The sequence below is a fragment of the Bos taurus genome, chromosome 4 (genome assembly GCF_002263795.3).
Source record: "Bos taurus isolate L1 Dominette 01449 registration number 42190680 breed Hereford chromosome 4, ARS-UCD2.0, whole genome shotgun sequence".
NCBI lineage: Eukaryota > Metazoa > Chordata > Mammalia > Artiodactyla > Bovidae > Bos > Bos taurus.
The window spans coordinates 114,001,137-114,027,446 of NC_037331.1; the positions used below are offsets into that span (position 1 = coordinate 114,001,137).

Consider the following 26,310-nt stretch of genomic DNA (forward strand, 5'->3'; position numbering starts at 1 on the left):
CCATGAAATTAAGACACTTGTTCCTTGCAAGCAAAGTTATGACCAACCTAGACAGCATACTAAACGCAGAGACATTACTTTGCCAACAAAGGTCCGTCTAGTCAAAGGTATGGTTTTTCCAGTATGTATATGAGAGTCGGACTATAAAGAAAGCTGAGCACCGAAGAACTGACGCTTTTGAACTGTGGTGTTGGAGAAGACTCTTGAGAGTCCCTTGGACAGCAAGGAAATCCAACCAGTCCATCCTCGAGGAAATTAGTCCTGAATATTCATTTGAAGGACTGATGTTAAAGCTGAAACTCCAATACTCTGGCCAGCTGATGCGAAGACCTGACTCATTTAAAAAGACCCTGATCCTGGGAAAGATTGAAGGCAGGAGAAGGGGATGACAGGATGAGATGGTTGTATGGCATCACCGACTCAATGGACCCGAGTTTGAGTAAACTTCGGGAGTTGATGATGGACAGGGAGGCCTGGCGTGCTGCAGTCCATGGGGTCACAGAGTCTGACATGACTGAGTGACTGAACTGAAGGAAACAGCATCAAGAGCTGTGTGTGATGATGAAATTAAGAAGGAAAAAGGGCCCACAGAGAGGTTAATGGAGGAGACAGCCAAGGAGACTCAGGTGGCGATGGTGAGCTGGAAGACCAGAGGGTGGAAATGAGACTTGCAAAGAGGTCACCAACCGTGTGCAGTGCTGCCAGAAGGGCAGGAGAGAAACTAGGGAATAACCCATTGGATTTGGTGACAAGGAGGTGATGAGCAATTTTGGCAAGAGCAGCATCATTAATGACCTGGTGGGCAGTGAATGGACAATTTAACTTTGGTCAAATTCCATCACACTAACTTGAAATCGTCATGTGAATTCATTGTTTGCATTCACTGTGAACGGCAGATAGTTTTGGACATACACCTCATTTTGTTATTTGCGCTTCCAACACTGCAGTGAACCTAGGACAGCATATATGTCCCACTGTGAAAACTGTTAAAGTGTAAGGCTAGGTCTCAGGAGTGATGACATACAATATTAAGTAACAACATTTAAGTCGAGCCTGGCAGCTGTACGGGCCCAGAGTCAATGTGGTTACTGCCTGCTGCTAACGCCTCTAAGGCAGTTTCCTTGTCTGTACAGAGCCTGGCACCTGCTTAACAGGGTGAAAGTGAAAGTCACCCAGTCGTGTCTGACTCTTTGTGACCCCATGGAATTCTCCAGGCAAGAATCCTGGAGTGGGTAGCCATCCCCTTCTCCAGGGTATCTTCCCCACCCACGGACTGAACCCGGGTCTCCGGCACTGCAGACTCTGCCTTCAGAGCCACCAGGGAAGTCCTCACGGGGTGAACGTGAAGCAAATCAGAACGGGTACCGCCGGCCGCCTCCTGGCCACGTGCTCGTCCCGAGTCCTGCCACCACGCTCACCGCAATGGGGAGCAGGACTGCCCGACCCTGGTCTCCAAGGGCCAAGGTCAGACTCAAGCTCTCCAGGGTGCAGAGTTCTGTTGCGTTCCTAGCACTTGGAACTGTGCTCAGAACGCATCTGAATGCACAGTTGAGCTGCACCATGTGGAGGGCCACGGCCATGTCACCTCCAAACAGGACAGCCAGGCCTAGAGGATGATCCGTGAGTCACACTTTAGTTGCCAGGATGAATACACTGGGCTTCCCTGGAGGCGCAGTGGTAAAGAACCCGCCTTGCCAATGCAGGAGACATGGGTTCCATCCCTGGGTCGGGAAGACCCCCTGGAGAAGGAAATGGCCACCCACTCCAGTATTCTTGTCTGGAGAATCCCAAGGACAGAGGAGCCTGCTGGGTTAGGCTACTGTCCACAGGGTTGCAAAGAGTTGGACACGACTGAGCGACTAACATTCACTTTTCTTTTTTCTCCACATTCAGCAGAGTACTGACACGTAATATTACACCTAAGAATAAACCCTGTTAGTAAGTAATGATACTACATTGCTAAAACCTATCTTTATTTAAATAAAAAATATTTGGTGAAGTTCTTCTAAGGCTCAAATTTCATCCTGGAATGATGAGGCAAAAACACTTCAAAGATCCAAAATAACGGCATATTCTAAAAGCATAATTTTATCATTAAAGAGTCAGTTACAAAGTGAAATCATATTTGATCAACAGAGTCAGTAACATTTCCTTAAATGTTAGAAATGGCCCTGTGAAATTTTACCTGGGAGAGGGCAGCATTTAACGTATCAGTCAACTAAGCTAGAGTTGAGTGACGGACACCAGGCAATTTCAGTCTCTGGCCTGTCCTTCCAAGCTGCTCCTTTCAGAGCAGGAGGTACGTGGTCTGGGTCTGCGGGAGGTTCGTGAACACAGAAGACTGACCAGGCAATCCTTCCTGTCCTTCAAACTCCTGGAGGTTTGGGATGGGGACAGGTTAGTCTATTTCCTAAGTAAGATCCTGTCTGCTGGGGACATCAAGCTAAGTAAGAGGGACAGTGTTTCCCTACATCTCCTTCAAGTACCTAAGAGACAAGCCAGAGGGAGCCCAGAAGGCCCTCAGGAAGTCCGCAGTCCCACCTGCGAGAAACACTCTACCCAAGAGGGTGCCTTTGGCGGGTATGGGGGACACAGTCATCACTGGGGAACAACTCCCCTCACAGATCTCCCCCAAGGCCACTCGACTTCAGTCAATTAGAGACCCCCTCAAATGCGGGCACTCTACCCTACTGCCCATGGCTGCCAGGTGGACTGCTTGCCTCTGTCTGTGGCCACAGCCCCCAGTGGCTCCTTGCAATCCAACCCAGAGCCTCCTGGGAGGCTGTGAGAGATGCCCTCAGGAGGACAGCTTTCCTCTTTACTAGCCACACTGAGGAGCACAAAGTTTAAGGTTTGCAGCTATTTTATTTACAAGTATACATTTAACACAATGAAATAAACACTGATATATTGAAGCCTAGTTAATAGTAGTGTAACAATATGTATCATTTGAATGATTACATTATTTTAAACAACAAACTACACTGAAAAATTAATGCGATAAAATTCTTGGTCATAATATTATTAAGAAATACAATATATAAATTGAAAATATGATTGCTCAAAATTTGAAAATGGAAGTGAACTCATTTGGACAGAGTCAGAGTTGAACATAATCTGAAAGGAGGGGGTGAGGGAGAATCTCTGACCCAAATGAAATCTTTCAGGTTAACAGAAGAGAAACGAAGCAGTTTATCGTAAAGGATGACGGGCAGTTGGCTTCCCTAGGCGGGACTGGGCCCCAGCATCCCCGGTTCTGCAGGAGAATCACATCACCGAGCAGGAAGACTTTCCTTGTGAAGCGGCCCCATCGATTTTTTCTGCCTCCAAAATTATCCTTCTAAAAACATCAACAGCAGTCTGAAAACACAGAGAAAACCAAGTGGCGTTAGTTTTATTGGAGCCATGACCAACATGGTGTTGCAGACAGTCAGACAGGACCCAGCGACTGAAACACAACGGTGAACGTGGTTTCTGCTGGCGGGACAGGAGGAGGCCCACTGCCCAGTTCTGCGCTTGCAGGCCAGGCGTGGAGGCCACCGGCTGGAGGTGCCCCAGCGCTGCAGGAACCAGGGCTTCCACCTCCCCTGGAGACCCCCGTTTTCATCTGTCGCCACAGGAAGCTGGAGGAGCCGTCATCCCCGGGCTCCGGCCCGCTCCCCTCTGACCTTGGGGCCCAGTCTCTGCACCCCCTCACCCCTGGGGTTCTGACTGGACCAGGGCAGGGGCTCCTCCTGCCTCATACCGCACCCCACCCTTCACACCCTTTCCCCTCCCACCTCCTTAAGCCCCTCGGCTCTGACTCTGAGGCTGTCCCCCCAACCCTCCACCCGAGCCTCCGGCCTCCAGGTCCCCCTCTCTCTCCTGACGGCGCCTCCAGGGCCTGGCCCTTCATGAGGAGGAGCCCCTGTCCCTCGGGGCAGTGACCGTGACAATCCTGAAACGCCCGTTTTCAAACCCTCGTGGGGTGGCAGCTACATCCTGTCATTACCAGGCACCAGCCCCCATCCTGACTTGCAGTTCTGCTCAGTACCCTGCTGGCCAGCACCCCTCAGCCCGTTTCCCTGATCCAACCACACTTCCCTGCCCTCTCTCCCGGGCTGGCGCAGGCCCCGGGCAGTCTCTGTCCTTCCTCTCCCCGCTCTGCCATCCGCCCGCCTGCACCCACACGGGACGAAGCCGGGGGACACGCCCCCAGGGCCCCGAGTCCCAGCGCCCACCCACACTTCCCAGGTCTAGTCACCCGCCGGGATGAAGGGGTCGCGCCTCCTCCGTCCACTGGGGTCTCTGAACCTCTGCCCTGTTCTCACCCTCGCCTGACGACTGCGTTCTACACAGAAGCAGCACCCATAAGCGAACTCTGCACACTTCGTCCGCCAGTGACCACACCCTTGAGTCTGGGCTCACCCACTCTGGCTCGCGCTTTCCTAGGATGGAATAACGGAGGCAGCCCTAGGCAAGCCCCAGCCAGCCTGCGGCCCAACGCGCTTGTCTACCCGAGGCCACTGGCTTCAGCAAGCATCCCTCTTTCCGAATTATCCATTCCCCTCCTTTGCCATGACGAAGCAGGCACGTTGGTATTTATTCCATCCTAAGAAAAATGCACAGAAAAATGTGTGGAAATATGCATGCCAAACTCTTACAAAGAGAGTACAGTGTGCCTGGAATCTGGCTTTCTAGATAAATCTTAGCACTCTTGATTACCTGTGTGGTCTGTCTCTGCCAAAGTGCACTCTCTTTCATCAGACTGCTGGAATACAGTTTGTGAAGGCCTCCACAGAAAATAAGCCAAAACTGCAAACACATCTCATAGTTCAGTAATAGTCAAAGTGCAGTATTTGCACTGACTTGATAAATTTTTTTTAAAACCACTGTGCATTTTGTTATCAACAAATCTGACTCAATTACACTGAGGACAGTTTATTTTAAAATACTGGATTTTTGGTTAGTACCAAGCTACACTTGAAAATTTATCAATAAAAAATTCAAGCAATTTACACAGACTGGTCTCTAATCGTGTGACTACTGATAAGGTGTCTCTTACTAGAATCTCTCTCTTCCTACACACAGACCAAGAGTAGTAAGCATCCCAGTACGGAGTACCTGTGTGGACCAGAATCACCTACACCTCTCATGTACAGAGGTCAGAGGGACTTGGTTACTCCCACCTGATGGGGAGCAGATTCGATGACAAGGTGAGACAAGGTCCCAGGAGCCATGACCGAGGGCTGAGAAGTGTCCATACAACTGTGAGGACTGCAGCTTTCCAAGGATACACATACCATCACTGTATGTACCTAACTGGGGTGCAAGAATCTTTCTGCCTTAACGGATTACTTCACGTCTGATAAGGCGTCTGCTGATCTGATAAAGATGCTCAAGCAACCAAGGCGATGGCGAGTGGGGTCATCTGACCCTCGAGCTTGTCTGGGATGTTTGAGGCCACCATACTGCACCCTTATCTTCTTTTAGAGTTTAGGCTGATATCAGATACATCTGCTAAATTTATCAGAACTTTTAAAGAATCACAGCAGTTGGAATTTTTTCATTTTAACTTTAAGCCTTGAGCACAATTCCATCTTTCCTCCAGATACCAAAAAAGCAGTACTGTCTTCTAAATGAAACTGAAAGGTCAAAGAGTAAATCTATCCAGAACTGTATTAAGAACCTCAAGCTACACTAAAGTATAACATAAACCAGACAGGACAGGCCTGCATCCTCAGACCAAAATGGAGTTCAGCAACAAACCCTAAGCCAACTAGGCCACTCTCAGTGACCACAACCCTAGGTCACTCTCAAAAGATAAACTAGCCTGAGGTTTACCAGGCAATTCCTCTTGATTACACGGAGGCAGGTCCATGAAGTGTCTACACTTTGAGGCCGCTGGAAAGAGTAAGAAAGGAACCGCCAGACACGTCCCGAGCAACACACACACACGACACACAGCACAGGGACCACGGGCCCCAAGGAGAGCGGAGCGGCTGCTGGCGCCTGCGTGACTGTCAAGTCGAAGAGAGTAACTGCTCCTGGATCCTGGGATTTTCTCCAAAGAGAACCAAAGCAGAGGGAAGCCAGTAAACAGACCAGAGAAAGTGTAGGGCGTTTCAGCCACACTCCTCACCCCGGAACATGTTTCAGCTGAGATACAGCTGTCACCAAACATACGCTCCAGGTGTACAACGCAGCGACTCGACGCGAGTACGCACTGGGAAAGGACCACTGCACCAAGTCTGGTTCACAGTCAGCATTCGTTTCTTCTTGTGATGAGAACTTTTAGGATCCACTCTTTTCTTAGCCGTTTGCAAATATACTGCATAGTCACCACGCTGTATATCATATCCCCAAGACTCATTTTATAGCCTGTAGTTTATACTTTCTGACCACCTTCACATCTTTATAATGTAAACTTTCAAGCACACAGAAAAATGGGGTCAACTGTATAACAACCATTGGGCTCCGCTCCCGAGTTCACCAAATGTTAACGTCTGTGCTGTATTTGCTTGCTCTCCCTCTATCCATCTACCCATCTATTCCCTCTGAAACTAAGTTGCAGGCATTATGAAACTTGGCCCCTAAATACTCTGGTTCGCATTTGCTAAGAATAAGGATGTAGTTTCTTCCTAATCCCAACACCATCACCACTCCTAAGACAATCATTTCCAAAACATACTTGACTCTCTCCAACGGACTGGAAATGTCTTTTATACCAGCCATTTTAGACCAGATCCATTTTACACCAGGTTCACAGAGACATTTAAATACAGAACAGTCTCCATCTCTCCCTCAGGAATACTATCATCTCTGCTACACTTTGGGTCAGGCACAGGCCTTGTCTTCTCATCTATCAGAAAGCACGGTACAGAGGACTAGATTTGGGTTAAATTTAAAATTCAGTCCAAGTTTTTACACCATCTGAAGTACAGAGTGATCATAAAAGGTTATTCACCTTTTGGACCTTAAATGCCTCACTTATAAAATGAGACAGATCAACTAGATGATCTGAAGGGTACATAAGACACCCAATGTTTAGTTTAATTCAGTTAGAGACAACACAGTATCTCTCAGCTCTTATTATCTGAATTCTCACTGTGTGTGTGTGTGTGTGTGTGTGTGTGTGTGTTAGTTGCTCAGTTGTGTCTGACTCTGCAGACTATAGTCCGCCAGGCTCCTCTGTCCACTGAATTCTCTAGGCAAGAATACTGGAGTAGGTTGCCATTCCCTTCTCCAGGGGATCTTTCCAACCCAGGGATTGAACCTGGGTGTCCTGGATTGCAGGCAGATTCTCTACCGTCTGAGCCACCAGGGTCTGCACTCAGAAACTAAACGACTGGAGATAAATGTCTTGCTATCTACAGCCCAGGAGGCAACTGCATAGATTTAAGTTCCCTCACCTGCTGACACGGGGACAAACAGATCTGCCTGTCAGGGGATCCCTGGGTTGACCAGGCACCCACTAGAAACAGAACTACTGTCTGTACAAATTATGGAGAACAGAAAGCTCAGTGATACTGTCCTTGAATCTCAGGATGAAACAAAGGGGATAAGCAAGAAGAAACTAATTTTGGCTGGAGGACTCATGAGGGCCAAGGAGGAGGTGGGAATTGAGTAGCGTTTCCAAGGGCAGGGGTCTTGGTGGGGAGAGGGGGCGGAGCTGGGGAAGGACAGCCCACTGTCCTTCTCCCAACCCCCAAACTGTAGTTTTCTCACAAAAATGCAAGCCAATTCATTTTACCTGAGGATCAGACAAGATAACGTGTTGAAAAGACTTTAAGTATGCAGCTAATCATGTTAGAGAACCGTGAGCGCACAGGGGAGGCATCTGCAAGCGCCACGGTGTTGAGGGGAGTGGGAGGGGTTTGGTGGGCCTGCCAAGCGCAGGATGCGGTGGAAGAAGAAACTGGAAAAGTGTGATTCACACCCTGCACTCATCACCACGCTGAGCACTTTGAGGCTTGTTCGACAGACGGGCAACCCACTGACAGTTTTTAGGTGAGTGACATCATCTGATCTGCAGCGAACAGAAACACTGGTGAGAATGTGGAGGTGGGAGGCAAGCTGGGCCGCTCTGGGTCTCAAGGAAGGAAGAGGAAAAAGAGGACACGGGAAGCCTGCTGACAGAGAACTGACATCCCTCCTCACACAGGCCTGAAAAGGAGCAGCTACTTGCAGGGCTGACGCTGGTGAAGCATGCTTGCGGAATGGTTCTCACTGGTTTCTATGTTTAAAAACAACACATACATCTCATTCAGTTTTACCCAAGACAAAAGGGGGGGCACAACCACCAAACTGCCAAAGTGACTTCAAATTATTCTTGTTTCTCTTCCACGCCTGGACTTAGTTCTGTACCAGCCTTTAGCATGAAACAAAAATAAGACTACGTGTTCGCAAAGCAAGTATTGCCTTTACGCTAATTAATATCTATTTATCATACAAATATTCTAGGTCCCATCATACTTAGAACACTGACTGAATTAAAATATCAACAGCCTTTTATCTTCCTAAAGCAACCCAGAGCTGGGTACTTGAGATGGTGGGAGGAGGAAGACGGAACAGGAGTGATGGAGACGGCACGGAAACGCTGACTCAGCAACACACACGCCCACGACTGAGGGGATACAGGGCAGCGTGAGTTTTCAAAACCACGTACCTGATTTTCTTTAGCAGATGATTCCAAAAACGCTGCGTTCCAAGACTCTGCTAACGCTTTCCCTTCTTCATAACTGATCACCCTAATGGAAACAGAAAATTTTAATCGAAGTACTTTGCTCTTTACCACGTAAGGTGTGTGTAACTAACTGATGAGGCAGTTGGCTCAGTCTCATCCAGAGCGCACGCAGAGTCTCTCCGCCACCCCGAGCTGGGGCAGGGCGGACACTGCCTGACGGGGCTGCCCAGCTCCTGCAAATCCCCTATGGTTCGGAGAACAGGACTCCAGGACTCTGGCCTCCGAAATAGTCGACTCCTTTCTCAGCAGCTCGGCTGTAAGCCCCCCTAGACGGGCAATTCTGAAAGGGCCCACAGTGCCCCCCTGCTGCCCATGGGCTGGGTCTTCCTCCAGATGCTGAGCTCCCCAGGAACAGGGTCCTCAGCCTGGTGCTCAGAAAACTGTGTGGACTAAACCAGCACTACCACTGTCTTTTTAGTCTGCTTTGTGCAAAACGGTAAAAGCATCTGAAGATAATTTTCTACAGTGTGTGCCCTCTTTTTAAGAGGAAACATTTTCCACGATGGGTGAGAATTTTTTACTGCAGTTTTGTCTCTGTTATGCAGTCATCGCCACACTTCTGAAAACAGAAATGCTACAGCTAAAAATATTCTGGCTTTAAGAACAATTAAAAACAGAACCTCAGTGACTACATCCCTTTATATAGCAGTATTTAGAAGCTACATACCTTTCCATATGTAGGTCTTTCTTATTCCCAACCAACATAATAGGTATCCTGTTAACACAAGGGGAAAAAAAGCCAATTTTTTTAGTCAGTGCCTGAATTGATTGTTCAGATGATACTAGTATATCTGAAAAAAGAGATAAACTATTGCTACTTACTGTACTTTCCCCACCATATCCAACAATTTACCATGGATAACTTTGATCACTTCAAAGCTATAAAACAAAAAGCATGAAATCAGGCACCCATTTTAGTGGTGACATTCTAAAATGGTTGTTATTGATATTTATATTGGTAACAGTAGACTCACCCTTTTAATATAAAGTAAACTGAACACAAGGAATTCCTTTATTTTTTCCTAGCACTCTTTTTCACGTTTATGTATTCAACACTCAGCAGCCCTTACTGAGAATATTCAAGGTGGAATAGGCAAGATACTTAAATTGGAACGTTTACAACTGGGCTGATTTAATCTCTGAATAAAACATTTGTAGAACGTTCCTTAGCAATCAGCCCATGCTCTACACTAATAAGGTACAAACACAGAAAAATAAATCAATTAAGTATTTCCCATTTTAATTAGTAGGAAAGCTCAGATCATGTTCATTCACTATTCTGGGCAGTCTGAGGTAAGACATGGTTTTTTATTCCACTGGTGCAAAAGAATATCTAATGGGATAATTTTTTCCCTTAACAACCTGTTTGCTCCACCAGACAACCACTAAAAACCATTAAAGTCTGATTGTTACTACTGCCAATTCCAGCATAATCCCTCAGAAAGATTAACGTCACCGAAGCACGGCAAATAAACTCAAGCAAGAAGAAGCAGGCCTTACCTTTTGATTGATGTAACAGAATACACAAGAATATAGCCATTAATATCTATGGAGTATGTCTGAGGAAAGATGGAATATTCATCCTGTGGAAGAAAAAATAATTACATTTGAATAAAGTCTTCACATGGGGCTTCCCTGGTGGCTCAGTGGTAAAGAGTTTGCCTGCAATGCAGGAGACCGGGGTTGGATCCCTGGGTCAGGAAGACCCCCTGGAGGAGGAAATGGCTGCCCACTCTAGTGTTCTTGCCTGGGAGGAGCCTGCCAGGCTACTGTCCATGGAGTCATGAGAGAGTCAGACACTCTAAGCAATTAAACAACAACGAAGTCTTTATACAGGGTAACAAGCAATCTGGACCATCACACGGTCAAAGAGATCAAAGCAAGCAGAAAGCAGATTATTTTAGAGATATAGCTTTTATACACCCAAGATTTAAGGCTGGTTTGGGGGCAGTAATATGCTTTAAGCCAATACTGATAAATGGCCCAGGCTAGTCTAAGACTTTCTAGGGATGGCTAACGTCTTGCAGTTTGTGAGAGACAGAAGGAATGAAAAGACTGGCTACGTGATCCTGTGTCAAGGAAAAGCACCACCACATTTCTTATGGACATTAAAACCCAGAGTCCCTTAGGCCTTGCAGAAAATTCACGTGTGCTCTAGTTTATCCATCAATGTGTGTTTTCACCTATTTCCCTCACGTGAGTCACAATGGCCTGAGCCCAGTCCATGGTCATTAGTGGGCTGCTTCAGGCTGACTGAAGAAACACCAGACTCAAGTCAGCATAACTCAGACTTTTTAGGATCGAATGAGCTGTTTATTGAGCAACTTTAGGAATTAAAGGCACACCTTACACCACTGCCCATTAGGACCAGTTTTGTAAAGCTTTATGAAGAACCCTGGCGCTTTGCGTACAGAATTATTTAAAGCGCACGAAAGTGGCTAACGTGAATGCAGGATTCAAGAGCGCCACTGTCTGGTACAAACATTTCCTGCTTCAGCTGAAATACAGCTGCTACTATGCCATCCCATCCCAAGCTCTACTGTAGGAAAATCACACCAAGCCGTCCTCACATCAAGTAACTGTCTCTGTTAACTGTGCAAGTCCAGTGTGGTTATGACAATGACCCTGAATCACTACCCCATGCTAATGTGTTTTTAAAAAAAGAGAACTACCAATGCTCTGGTATTAATCAGATAATAGCATTTCAACATCACAGAGCTTACTACATATGCAAAGTAAAACCATTAATTATTAGTACAGTTATGATTAAGTTTAATTCACTTTAGTGATGTTGAAAATCAAATTATTAATGGAATGACAGATCTTTCTACCCAGATTAAAACAAAATTTCAAATGCTTTTAGTAGAGAGTTCAGTGACAGTAGACTCAAAGTTAAAAATTTCATCATTTTCAAGAGGCACAGTGTGAAAAAAGTAGTAAGAAAGTAAAATGGAGGAAAAAGACCCTCAGCTTTAACAGTGACCAAAGAAGACAAAATTCCTAGGAATAAAACCTAAGAAAATAGAAGTGTAATATATGGTCCAACTGAAGAAAATCTTAAGATAGTCCTAAAAGATAAAAAGATTTAAATCAGCTGAAGAGTGTGCCACAGACTTCAGCAAGAATATGCAGACTCGTAAGGATACCTATTAATTAATCCTAAATTATACACGAATGTAACATACTCCTGATGAAAAGTGTACTTCCTGAGAAAGAATAGCAACGGCATAGCAGGTGGATGGAAACCATAGAGCTAGAGATTGAAACAGAGCAGGATTACTCATGAATGGAGCAGACTGGGAAGTCTGCAAAGCCCCAAACAGATCCAGGAAGCAGGCATATAACACTGGCATTTCAAATCCGTACGGATGAAAGGTAACCCTCAGCTAAACGTACGGCGAACAAATGCAGAGCCACCTGGGGGTAAACGACTACCCTGGATCTCTACCTCACACCTTAGCAAGGGCGTACTCCAGAGGAGTCAAAGGCTTGCAGATGAAAACTGACTGTGCACACGGTGGACGGGAGAATTAAAAACAAACAAACAACGGTCTTGGCTCAAAAGGGATTAATCAACTCAACTATATGAAAATGAAGAAGTTCTTCACGGCTCAAAGTCTTTCAAACAAAAGGAAGACTGAAAACAAAACCTCAAAGTGCAGCTCATATACTAAATGCTAATTTTCTTCACATATTAAGGGATTTTTATAATCAGCAAGCAAAGACCATCCTGCCAAAAGACAAGGGTGAGGGATGTGAACAGACAAGATAATTTACAAAACGGAAATAAAAATGTCCTCAAACACAGGAAAATAAGATCAAATTCCTTAATAAGAAAGACAATTAAAATGACACTGGGATACTATTTTTCACCCAGCAGACTGGCAAATATAAAAAAAATTGGTTACACATCGTGATGGTGAGGCTCCAGGGAAACAGGCAGTCCAGCTGCCTGCTGCCAAGCAGGTGACCCTGTGGGTCCAGGAGCCCCCGACCCAGGAAGTCTTCTTCTATACGTGCCAGACATAACCAGCTTTCTAAAGCAATACAAGGTACTGACTGCAGCACTGCTGGCGGCCGGACCGGAAACAACCTAAGGGCTGACCACCAGTCACGTGGTGACGCATCCTGGGCTTCTGAGGCAGCTCGGTGGCAAAAACCCTGCCTGCCAGTGCAGATGTGGATTCAGTCCCTGGGTCAGGAAGATCCCCTGGGGAAGGAAATGACAACCCACCCCAGCATTCTTCGCCTGGGAAATCCCACGGGCAGGGAGTCTGGTGGGCTACAGGCCACGGGTCGCAGAGTCGGACATGACTTACTGACTAAACAACAAAGGATATATCCAAACAATGGGCTAGTATGCAGTCCTGGCGGGGCAGGCAGGGCGGGCTGTCTGTACATATTCAAAATAGTCTCCAAGATGGAGACACAGAAACACATTACTTTTTGTGTAGAAAATAAAAGAAAAAACTTGAAATATATTTGCATGTTCATGTATAAAAGAGCTTGGAAGCATTCACTAAAAACTTACAATGGGTTACTGCTGGCAGAGGAAAGCTAAGACAGCTATAGTAGAAAGATTTGACTATTTACCTTTTTGCGTTATTTCATTTCTATTAACATGTACATGTATTTCTAGATGACCTTAAAAGACAACAAAAAAGCGGGGGGCGGGGGGGGGGGGGCGCGGCGGGGCGCGGGAATTTGACATTAAAATTGACTGTCTCTGACTCACTTGTCATGAGCTTACTTAAACTAGACCAAAACAAAATATTTCATGCAAACTAAAAATAACCAACTTGTATTTACTATGTTCATCACGATCCCTAGCTGGGCAATTAAATCAGCTGCATAAAATAAATAAACTACCAAATAAACAGTACTTGCTATCAAATATTTAATTCAGTCCAGTTCAGTCCTTCAGTCGTGTCCGACTCTTTGCGACCCCATAAATCGCAGCACGCCAGGCCTCCCTGTCCATCACCAGCTCCCGGAGTTTACTGAAACTCATGTCCATAGAGTCGCTGATGCTATCCAGCCATCTCATCCTCTGTCGTCCCCTTCTCCTCCTGCCCCCAATCCCTCCCAGCATCAGGGTCTTTTCCAACGAGTCAACTCTTCACATGAGGTGGCCAAAGTACTGGAGTTTCAGCTTTAGCATCAGTCCTTCCAAAGAACACCCAGGACTGATCTCCTTTAGGATGGACTGGTTGGATCTCCTTGCAGTCCAAGGGACTCTCAAGAGTCTTCTCCAACACCACAGTTCAAAAGCATCAATTCTTCGGCGCTCAGCTTTCTTCACAGTCCAACTCTCACATCCATACATGACCACTGGGAAAACCATAGCCTTGACTGGAAGGACCTTTGTTGGCAAAGTCATGTCTCTGCTTTTCAATATGCTATCTAGGTTGGTCATAACTTTCCTTCCAAGGAGTAAGCATCTTTTATTTATGGCTGCGATCACCATTTGCAGTGATTTTGGAGCCCCCCAAAATAAAGTCTGACACTGTTTCCACTGTTTCCCCATCTATTTCCCATGAAGTGATGGGACCAGATGCCATGATCTTCGTTTTCTGAATACTGCTATACAGTAATTGATTACATATAATTTTACTCCTCAAATGCCTGAGTGAACAAATGTATTACAGACTGCTTTTACGGAAACTGCCCTTTAATCATTCTTCCTTGCTACCACAGTCTTAACCCCAGCCCCAGCCCATAGGAGTCCAATTTAAAAAGAGCTCTTGGAGCAGTAAATGTAAGTGCCATGCCATCCAATTTCTACAGAAAGAGGGTGGGACCGTGACACAAGAAATACTGCCCTGGCTGTCCCATCCTGAGTGGTACATAAACACAGCACAGCCTTTAACGGTCTCCCAAGTGTGAATACAGCCTTTAGGAACTATTAGCTGCAATGAGAACAAATTATTCAAAGCACCTCATCTGGGTATAATCTGTGCAGAGATTCTCTAAATATTTTGAGCCAGTGGTAACAAAATCCAAAGGAGCGAGACAGCAGGGCTCAGGACTTAGCCCACACTCCTATCACACTCACACCAGACACAGTCCCTGAGAGCTCTGGCCCTCTCGGGGTCATTCTTTGTATCACTCCATCATTAAAACAGTTAATGGCAAAGTGTACGTTTATACTTCAGAGCAAAACAAAACCTCATAGAACACACTCAGAATAAGGCCCTACCCCAGGGGCTCTTCTACACTGGTTTCTAAGCCACGTAATCAGTCATCTATGAGGCCGGTCGCTGGTGAAGATTTCTGTTGTTTCTCTTGTTCCAGTAGGCTCCCACTCTGCAATGGGCAGGGACTGCATTGACTGAAAGCCTAGAATGGCTCTCTCTAAGAAAACCCCATGAGGTCACGGACGTTGAGTGAACGAGCTGGGTGTTACAGCTCTGGGACACACACATTTGCTGTATCTGAAGCTTCCAGAAAGGAAACTCCAGGATGCCAAAATGACTCAATACAGCTATTCTCTTGCTTCACTGGGGGGGGGGCGGGAGGGGTGGTGGGGGGGTGCGGTTTACACTTTCCTTCTTCGTTCACTTCAAAATATGAAGCAGAGGGAATCATTCCAAACCCAGAAGGCAGGCCGCATCCTTCTAGGTCTATCCGTTTTCCCAGGTTCCAGAAAAAAAGCCTCCATTTAACATGGCAGACAGTCTACCTGACTCTCACCTGCCTGCCAGTCTGATCCTCTGTTGATTCTAAGACACAAGGTGGCATGCCAGTGTCTTTACAGGTCCCAGCCTCAAGGCAGGTCATAAATTCAGCTGAACAAAGCAGTTTTTAATCAAAGTAGGACTGGGTGATATGTAATGGGGAAGATGAGCTGTCAAAGGGTTCTCTCTGTTCCTTTGAAGTTCTCTTCTTTTATCCTTTGCATGCATGCTAAGCTGCTTCAGTTATGCCCAACTCTTCGAGACCCCATGGACTGTAGCCCGCCAGAATCCTCTGCCCGTGGGATTCTCCAGGCAAGAATACTGGAGTGGGCTGCCATACCCTCCCCAGGGGATTTTCCTGACCCAGGGATCCAACTCCCATCTCTTATGTCTCCTGCACTGGCAGGTGGATTCTTCACCACTGGTGCCAGCGACCACTCGCCACCTTCACTGTCACATTAACCTGTGAATATCTTTTGGGGGGAGGGGTTACTTACCTTTGGCAATTACTGTCTAGCAAGGAAAACTGACACTCTTTAATCTTGTAATCATATAATAAATCCAGACAACCGGCTTGTTTCTGCCCTATACCTTTCCCATGCCTTTTCCCCTGGAAAAGATCTACTTTTGTTCTTAATGTAGAAGGAGATGTATTTCAAAGGGAGGAAAAGCACTGATGTGATCCTCTGATATGGAATCAATGTTTAGAAAATAGAAAACTATCCTGTAATAAATATAAACCTTTACAATGTCATCATGAATATATTCAAAACAAATTCTGAAGTAGAAAAACAAGCTAATTATTTGAAAAAACTTCCGTTAAGTCTCTTTGAAAAGACAAAGCAGACAGCCTACTGATGTCTAAACACACAAAATCACAGGGGCTCTCTTGGCATCGTCCTTGTGCTTACGAATCAGTAGCAGGGCCAGGATGCCAGACATGCTGTACGGATTCTGACACTTACCTGCCCAGCTGTGTCCACAAGTTGAAGATGATACTCCTGTCCATTTACTGTGATCAATTTTGTGAAAGCTACAGTGAAAAAGGAATTAAAGTATTTGTTAGCTGGAAAAAAACGAACTTTCGATCACTGAAAGCTTGAATAATGACAACCAATTAAGCAGAGTCCTTAATAATCTCATAAAACGATCCCAGAAAACAAAAAGACTGTCCAAGTTAATAGACTCTTCCCTTCTTCCATTATTTAACTAAGCAGTGACAACTTACGAAAACCAACGTCAGGCAAACCTCGAACTATTTTCAGAGAAACTGAGAGCAGACAATACTTCATATCTTATACAAAGCAGTTTGAATACTCTGTGGACAGCCCTCTTGTGAAAAAGTGCAACATATAAAGTCTGAGGTCTAGAATGGATCCAAAGCACACAACTTTTCATTAATTTATAGCAAGTCTGGTGTCAGAACACAAAGAGCTAATATTAACTGAAGTGCTAAGAACTTCCAGTGCATAAAAAATTAAACAATTTTATCGAGAAATAGAACGGCACAGAATAGATGTTCTTTGTGAAGTCACCACTCTGACTTGGCTTAAGGCTGGAAGCAATTTGTCACAACTGCTTTTCCCTATCAGGGGGGTGGGTGGGAATCAGACTCAAATCACTTAGGGAAAGTTCATAATTCTAAGGAGAAAGAGAGCAAACAAATAGAGATGAAAGAGGAAAGAACTATTAATAGTAATAGGCTATGAACCCCTGGTAAATAACCATCTGAGCCCTGGTAAATAAATGGAACAGATTTCTTCTGCACACCCCAGGCCCAGCATCTTGACTCAGCCTGAGTCCTCAGTCTCCTGGCTGGCCCCCTACCTGACTGGAGTGGCCAACAGAATCCACCCCTTGCACCACTGAGAAAGGACCCACTTCTGCCACAGACGAAAGAGAAAGCAAAAAGTGACTGATGAAAATCCTGAGAGAAAGCTGTGAAGAGGAGGAGAGATCTTACGTCAAGGATGAATTCGCCTGGGAGAGAAAGGCTCGCCCCCAAGACAAGCGATAGTCGAAGAGACTCATCCTAGCACCAAGTCTTTCTGACTCGACTAGGGTGGGGCTAGAATCAGGGAAGCGAGAATCGCAGAGCAGACCACCCAAGCCGGCTGCCACACTATCATTCCTGTGCTCTTTCTGAAAACCATCACTTCAGTGAAATCATCACACTGGATGAAAACTGAATCAGAATATATCAAGAGAGGGAGTACCCAAGATAAACTGCTTTCATCACTTCTAAGAAAAAAATGCTACTGTACTCTTCCCCCATCCTAAAGGAGATCAGTCCTGGGTGTTCTTTGGAAGGAATGATGCTGGAGCTGAAACTCCAGTACTTTGGCCACCTCATTCGAAGAGTTGACTCACTGGAAAAGACTCTGATGCTGGGAGGGATTGGGGGCAGGAGGAGAAGGGGACGACAGAGGATGAGATGGCTGGATGGCATCACCGACTCGATGGACGTGAGTCTGAGTGAACTCCGGGACTTGGTGATGGACAGGGAGGCCTGGCGTGCTGCAACTCATGGGGTCGCAAAGAATCAGACACGACTGAGCGACTGAACTGAACTCCTCCCCTACGCTGTAACCCTGAATTTGGGGTGCACAGCGGACTGACTGTGCTCCTGATCCCTGTGAGCCGGGGGCAGTCGTGGTGTGCTGTGTGAAGACCTGCCCCCTCCCCATCACACTCAGTCACGTGAGACCAGAAGCACATCTGAGACTCCATGGAAGCTCTGTCAGGGATGCTGGTGAGCAAGAAGCTCAAGATCACCGAGACAGAACATTCATTGCTCAGGAACTCTTTCCTGGGGACCGGTGATCACCGCCAGCACTATTCCAGGTGTTCAAGATACTGCAGTCTCTGACCTCAGTGAGCTGACACCCCAGGAAAGGGAGGATAAGCAGATGGAGAGACAGACACACACAGTCAATTAGCTTCTCTATGAAAAGCATCCAGGCAGAGCTGAAACTGCAAGTTAAAAAGTAAGAAAGTCAAGGAAAAGTGAGAAAGACTAAGCCACTGAGACTGCGAGAACAGTGAGGGTAGGGGGTGGGGAGAGGGGCAAAGTAATGAACACACTAGGACGTAGTCAGTAACCTGGTGCAATCTGTATTTAAAGAAAAGATCACTCTGGCTATGCCATGAGTAATGAGATGGACGAAAATGGATGAGGGACACAGGGAGACGCCATCTAGACTATCATGATCTGGGAAGGATGGGGGCCTGAACTGGAGGGCTGAGAAACGGCAGATTCTGGATGTAGTGCACAGGGGGAGCCAGAGGGTTTTCTCACAGACTGGAGGCAGGTTGAGAGACTGCAGATCAGGATGACTCCTGAGCTTGTGGCCTGAGCGACTCGAGGCCCGAGTCACCAGGTATCAGCAGAGGCAAGGCCTGGAGGAGCTGCGGTGGGGGTTGGGGGGCGGTGTGGCTGGGTTTAGTTATGTTCAGTGTGGAAGCCCAGGAAATACCCAAGGGGCAACAGGGGCAGCTAAAGAAAACAGCTGAGTTGAGGGGAGAGACAGGGTCACCAGAGAGCAAAGGTCTGAGCGCTGGGGGCACTGCGAGGCCTGGTCAGAAAGACATATGAGATTCAACCAAGCAACAGGGGACGTAGTGGCCAGTGAGGGGAGAGACAGAGAAGAAACAAGATATTAATAAGCGTTTTAGCATTTCATTGCCTAGGAAGAGGATGTAAATCCTCCTACACACAGCAGTGAAATGAAACTGAAGACCTTCCATCTGCCGCAGGAACACTGCCTCTTCTTGTTACTACAGAAAAAAGGGAAGTGCAACGAGAGGCACTGTGGGTTCCATAGCCTGGAAAGACAAGACACTCGACACGACCTCCCGGTGTAGAAGGGAAAGGCGGCCGGCCCCTGCGACCCTGTCCTTGGGCTCTCCTCTTTCCCTCCCTTTTCCTATCACTAGAGAAATTCCTCCAATTTGCAACCTCAAACCCTGAAACTGCCGCCAGCAAGACGAACAGCTGCTTACGAGCTAAAGTTAAATCTAATAAGCAAATAAGCAGCATATTAATAAAGATTTCTAAAATGAGGTACTCACAAAATAAGATCTGCGTTACCAATGTGTGCTGAGAACTGATTCATAGTCTGCTGGACAAGTTACCCACCATGCAACGCTTGGTGATGCGGCACAACGCCTAAGGAGAATTTTCCAACCTCCGGTGAGGAGCTGTACTAATCCCCTAACAGCACTACTTTCAGATGGCGGAGACTGTGAGCCGCTGCTAGCTGTCCTTTAACTTATAAACTACCGCTGTGAGATTTCATCGTATTGATTTAGCTTTAACTGAGGTGTGACAGCAGCCATGAAATTAATGTATGCTTGCTCCTTGGAAGGAAAGCTATGACCAACCAAGACAGCTTATTAAAAGCAGAGACATTACTTTGCCGACAAAGGTCCATCTAGTCAAAGCTATGGTTTTTCCAGTAGTCATGTATGGATATGAGAGTTGGACCATAAAGAAAGCTGAGCGCCAAAGAATTGATGCTTTTGAACTGTGGTGTTGGAGAAGGCTGTTGAGAGTCCCTTGGACTGCAAGGAGAGCCAACCAGTCAATTCTAAAAGAAATCAATCCTGAATATTTCCTGGAAGGACTGATGCTGAAGCTGAAACTCCAATACTCTGGCCACCTGAAGGGAAGAACTGACTCCTTGGAAAAGACCCTGATGCTGGGAAAGATTGAAGGCAGAAGAAGGCAACAACAGAGGACAAGATGGTCGGATAGCATCACCTACTCAACGGACATGAGTTTGAGCAAACTCCAGGAGATAGTGAAAGACACGGATGTCTGGTGTGTTGCAGGCCACGGGGTCCCAAAGAGTCGGACACAACTGAGCAACTGAACCACCACCACCGTTACATCAATCTAGTTTGAATTGAGTTGTGGAAGTAACACTACAGTATATAAAAAAGCACATTGGCAGAGCAGTATGTGGTCTAGAAATTTCCTCAAACTAGAAAATATTACCATGGTTTTATTGATGCTATTCTCTTAAACCCCTGTTAAAAGATGACCGAGTCCCAGAATTTTTGCTTCTGCAGTGATACTTCAGAGATGTGTTACTAGTGAATGTCTGCTAGCAACAACTTGGACTAGATTATAAAGTCAGGTGTAGCGGTTCCCAGATTTAGAGTACTGTTTTTCAAAACCATAAAACCACACATTCATTTATGATGCTACTAACAAGTTTATGACAACCATTTCCTTGCTCGTTCCTTGTTTTCTCTGAGCAATTTTTTCCCGCTACATTGTGGGGGGAAGGGTGGAGGGTTTCTCACTGTATTAGTTGGTCAGAAGCCTCATATATGGAAAGTGATATCTGTATATGCCTCATAAATTAAAAAAAATTTTTTTTATTATTTGTTTCCGGCTGGGCTGGGTCTTCACTGCTGCATGGGCTTTCTCTAGATGTGGTGAGCAGGAGCTCCTCTCTGGCTGCAGTGCTTGGGCTTCCTTTGTTGCGGAGCATGGGCTCTGGAGCAAGGGCTCAGCAATTGCTCTGCGGTAAGTGAAATCTTCCAGGACCAGGGGTCGAACCTCTGTCCCCTCTGCTGGCAGGAGAACTCTTAGCCACTGGACCACCAGGGAGGTCCCACCTCATGAACTTTAAAGGGACTCATACTCTGACAATCATTTCTGATCTTGCCAAAAAAAATCTTCATTACTGAATACTAAGTGTTAGGAAAATATTAACAATGTGATTAAAGATGATGCTGACAGCCTTCAAGGTAGGATTATATTCTGGTTTCGAGACAGCATCAAGGTAAGAAAGTCCCACTTTCATCAGGTCCATTACTTACATACAAAGAAAATGTATTTATATACAACATGGCTTTCCTTCCTCTTCAATTTTAAATGGCACAAAGCTAAAGAATTAGAAGAACCATTTTAGGGCAAAACTTGCCATGAAAACTGTCTTCTATGGATAAAATTCCCAAATGAGCCTGATCTCTTTAAGGACACAAACTTCGAAATTGCTATGTATAGCAAATATTAAGGGCAAGGTCATGGGTTATTCTGTCCTTATTCTGACGTTGAGGCAACCACGCTTGTGCACGTAGCATTCAGATGAATCTGCTCCTCACACTGGCATACTAGTCGATGCCAGCTAAACACATCAACACAGGATGGAGTCAGGACACCTCCTTCCCAAGACTGGCAGGGGTTACCTCAAACTCAGATTTGCCCAGTTAACTCAGCAACCTACAGGCTTCCTTCCCTGCCACCAGCATGCTAGGACACAAAGGACAGTTGAGTATTTTAAGCCAGAGGCTGGCAAACTCTGTCTGAAAGGGGCCAGACAGTAACTATTTCAGGCTCTTCAGGCCAGATGGTCTCTGAGGCAGCCACTCAACAGCTCTGTGATCGTAGAGCTAAGATGGCCAGGGCCATGTTCTGATAAAACTTTATGGATCCTGAAATCTGGATTTCACACAACACTCAAATGTCACCGTCATTATTCTTGTTTTTACTTTTTCAAATATTAAAAAATGTAAAAATCATTCTTTGCTCATGAGCCATACAAAAAGGCAGTGAGGCCTTTGTGACATGCAGGCCATTGTCTGTCAAACCCATCATGAGCCTCTTTTTTGACAGGAGAAGTCTTCAAATCCAGCTGTTAAAGAGTCATGAACCTGGCTGTTAAGTCGGCTTCAGTCTAACATGCCAATCAGACTTTGACAACCTTAGCTTTAAATCTGTAAGCTTCTGGCGAGATTCTAGCTAAGTCCTGGTGTCAAGAACCTCAAGACTTGGTTCTAGTGTCTGCCTAGGGTTCTAAGACAGCCTGAAATAAGACCAGTGTCCAAAACACCCGCTTCCCAGGATGGAAGCGTTCTGGGTTCTCTTCCCTGTTCCCATGATCTAGGCTTGGGCCGTGGGCCTAGAATCCTTCAGGAAGATTCTGAAACCACAGACTGATACTGGACAAAGTAAAGGCTGAGGCTGGTTCTGGTCTTGGGGGCTTTTTTCTCCACATGTCCTAAAATGCCATCGAGCTCTGGATGCAACTTTTCAGAAAACGCTGCAAGGGCTCGCTCCAATCCTGAAACAGCTCTCTCTCCACAGCCTCCTCTTTAGAGCTGGAAGGGGCTGTGGGGACTAGAGGGTCTACAAAAGTAAGGTACAAAGGAGCTGGAGTGTTTTCATCCTTTCAAGCTTGGAATCGCTAGTCAGGGCTACCGTTGAGAAGGGGAAAGAAAAGACTGCATACTCTCTTTTCTTACAGCAGCATCTCTAATAGGAGGTTCCAATGTGGAACTGGATCCTATGGAAATGAGTAACAACTTCAAGATAATGGGATATGGACATCATTCATTCAGTGTGAAGTAAAATTCATTCCGTGTGAAATGGGTAAAGCTGTGGAAGTTTTTCTGGGCCCCCCGGTTGGAGATCTGTAGGTTTAACTGAATACCCTTTGCAATCAAAGCCTCCAGGAATACACAGTGGCTGCTGATAAGCAAAAATCAGGCTTCTCAGCTTATAAATCCCTGAAAACAATACTTACTATTTTCTATGGTTGGATCGTAGGAGTCAACAAATTGGCCTTCAACAAACTGAATCGTCAACGAGGATTTCCCTATAAAAGAGAGCAACAGCTCAGTATGTATTGGCATATTAAGGTAGAAAAAAAAAAAAACCCTTTAATTTTACTGTTTTACCAAAAAAAGTCTAAGAGGAAATATATTCCATATATAAAATAGGAATTTAAGCAATGAAGCTACTATGAATTAAACATGTCTGTGATATTAACAAACAGTACTAACCCATAAGCATATCACACAGTTTGTTAAAAGTAAACAAACCTTTAAATAAGGTCTAAGCTAATTTCCTCTGGTGTCCCTGAAATCTGGTTATTACTTTTGAACATAAAGTTAATACAGCATGATTAGTTTGAGTTCTTTAATGTATGGATGTTGTAAGTGTTATCAAGCATCATTTTTAAAGAAGATAATCTGAAAATGGGCTTCCCTGGCAAAGAATCTGCCTGCAATGCAGGAGACCCAGGTTCGATCCCTGGGTCGGGAAGATCTCCTGGAGAAGGGAATGGCAACCCACTCCAGTATTCTTGCCTAGAGAATCCCATGGACAGAGTAGCCTGGTGGGTTACAGTTCATGGTATCGCACAGAATTGGACACGACTGAGCGACTAATACAAACACACAATATCTGAAAAAATGTGATAAAAGTCTGTTTTAATGAATCAAGAGCCAGCCTTCAGTTCTCTCCCCTCTGCTGTCGGTCAATTTCTACTGACGGGCTTGAGAACAGGGACCCTGTGAAGAAAGAGGGCAAGGCTACATTGTAGCTGTCCAGCTGAACCTGCAAGGGACTGGTTCCAGGACTCCTCTCAGACACCAAACTCTTAAGTCCCTCATGTAAAACTGGTATAGTATCAATGAACTTACAAACCAGAAATAGACCCACCGACACAGAAAACAAATTTATGGTTACCAAAGGGGGAAGGTGGGGGTGGGGAATCTATTAGGAGTTTGGGACTAGCAGATATAAACTATAAACAATAAGGTCCCACTGTACAGCACAGGGAATTATATTCACTAACCTGTAACAGACTGTAATGGACAAGAATCTGACAGAGAATATATACACACACACAAAACTGAACCACTTTGCTGTACACCTTAAACTAACATACATCTCCAGATTACTCATAATACCCAATAATACAAAATAAACACCATGTAAACAGTTGTCAGTGTGTAACAAATTCAAGTTCTGCTTGGTGGAACTTTCTGGAATTCATCCCCCAACCCAATATTTTCCATCCGAGGTTGGCTGAACCCCTGGATGTAGAACCTGCGAATATGGAGGGCAGACTGATTTTATCGGCAGGAAACAGGAAGTGGTCCCTCCCTAATTTCACCCCAAACTCTTCCTTCTCTCACATTCTTAGAGCATTATTAAACACCCATCTTACGGGCCTGCTGAATCTCATGGAACTTCCACCTCAAAGGACATGCAGGGAGGGCCAAGGAGAGAAGTCTGATAAGACTAGTTTCACACTTGTGGTGCCCACCTCCCTCCAGACCACAGAGAGGTGTGGCTCAAACTTTCACACCAAAGGCAGTCCCCACACACTCCAATTAATAAACACACGCGCTTCAAAGTCGGGGCTGTGGGAGATGACGAGAAAAGCCCCAAGCTGGCAGGCCTCTCTGGATGCGTGTGCAGTAAGCACAATTCAGAGCATCTTTAGGATGCCTAAAAACTGAAATTGTTTTCTACAAAGCAGTCTACAAGAGCTTCTGATAATTAAATGTTACTGCCCCACTTAAAACCCTCACTGCCATCAGAATAAGCCCCACCTCCAAACCACAGCCCACGGTCCCAGGCTCTGCCCACCAGGGATCCCTACCTCATCTGCTGTGCCCATCCCCACCCCCAAGTGAGTGAAGTCGCTTAGTCGTATCTGACTCTTTGCGACCCTGTGGACTGTAGCCTACCAGTCTCCTCCATCTATGGGATTTTCCAGGCAAGAGCCCTGGAGTGGGTTGGCATTTCCTTCTCCAGGGGATCTTTCCAACCCAGGGATGGAACCTGGGTCTCCTGCGGTTCAGGCAGACGCTCTCTATCTGAGCCACTGGGGAAGTTGGTCGTATCCTTCCATCTTCATATCCACCCCCATCCCCAAGCTCCAGTCAGATCCTTCCATGTTCACCAAGTTCCTGCCGCCTTCATGCCTTTGTCCCAGCTGCCCACCCCCATCTCTGAATGTACACACTTTTATTGTTATTCTGGCTGGAGTTCAAACATCCCTCTCTAAGACTACCCAACCAGAGGTGCACCCACCCCCTGCCAGTCACTCTCCCATAGCAGTCTTGTTTTCTTTCTTTTTCATGCTTAAAAGTTGTCTGAAAGGATCTTCTTTCACTCATCAGTCTACCAAGACAAGCGCAGTGCCTGACACACTGTAAGCACACGTGCTCAGACCTTTGAAGGGCACGCTCACACTCAGACCACAGAAGATGTCAATTTACATACATGACTAGGAAACAGGTCAACAGAAATTATCGGGTTGGTCCAAAAGTAATTGCGGTTTTGCGCTGCTCGAATTTTCCATTTGATATTGGAATAAATAAACACGGTTATGTTATACATCATTTTAATGTGTTTCTTGCTTTATGCTTTTTTACTAATGCCTTATTATGTGCTGTTTATTTCATATTTATTTTAGACTAGGGAAATGATGTTAGACAAAAAGCAAGTTCAAGCAGTTTCTTATTCTAGTTGAAAATGGGTCATAAAGCAACGGCGACAACTTGCGCCATCAACAATGCATGTGGCCTAAGAACTGCTAATGAATGTACAGTGCAGTGGTGGTTCAAGGAGTTTCGCAAAGGGGACGAGAGCCTGCAAGATGAGGAGCACAGTCGCCAGCAATCGGAAGGTGACAAGGACCAATGCGGAGCAATCACTGAAACTGATCCTCTTACAACTACATGGGAAATTTCTGAAGAACTCAATGTTGACCATTCTATGGTCGTTTGGCATTCGAAACAAATTGGAAAGGTGAAAAAGCTCAGTAAACGGGTGCCACACAAGCAGACTGAAATTCAAAAAACTGTCATTTTAAAGTGTTAAGTCTACGCAACAACAACGAGCCATTTCTCTATTGGGTTGTGATGTGTGATGAAAAGTGGATTTTATACAACTGGCAGTGACCAGCTCAGTGGTCGGACCAGAAGTTCCAAAGCATGTCCCAAAGCCAAACTTGCACCAACAAAGGTCATGGTCACTGTCTGGTGGTCTGCTGCCCGTCTGGTCCACTAAGCTTTCTGAATCCCGGAGAAACCATTACATCTGAGAAGTACGCTCAGCAGATCGACGAGAGGCACTGAAAGCTGCAAGGCCTGTGG

The 26,310-nt window shown here is 45.8% G+C and overlaps 1 protein-coding gene across 2 annotated transcripts in view; it reads right to left on the bottom strand.

Moving 5' to 3' along the window:
- Positions 1-2,845: 2,845 nt before the first annotated feature.
- RHEB (Ras homolog, mTORC1 binding) overlaps positions 2,846-26,310 on the bottom strand; it is a 52,804-nt gene continuing 29,339 nt past the window's right edge. The window contains exons 3-9 of one of the 2 annotated variants that reach the window (XM_005205861.3): positions 22,941-23,012; positions 16,368-16,435; positions 10,226-10,308; positions 9,548-9,604; positions 9,393-9,440; positions 8,648-8,729; positions 2,846-3,360 (exon numbers count right to left, since the gene is read on the bottom strand). In XM_005205861.3, coding sequence (XP_005205918.1) covers positions 3,268-3,360; positions 8,648-8,729; positions 9,393-9,440; positions 9,548-9,604; positions 10,226-10,308; positions 16,368-16,435; positions 22,941-23,012 — 503 coding nt within the window. In that variant the 3' untranslated portion in view covers positions 2,846-3,267. 2 annotated transcript variants of the gene reach the window in all.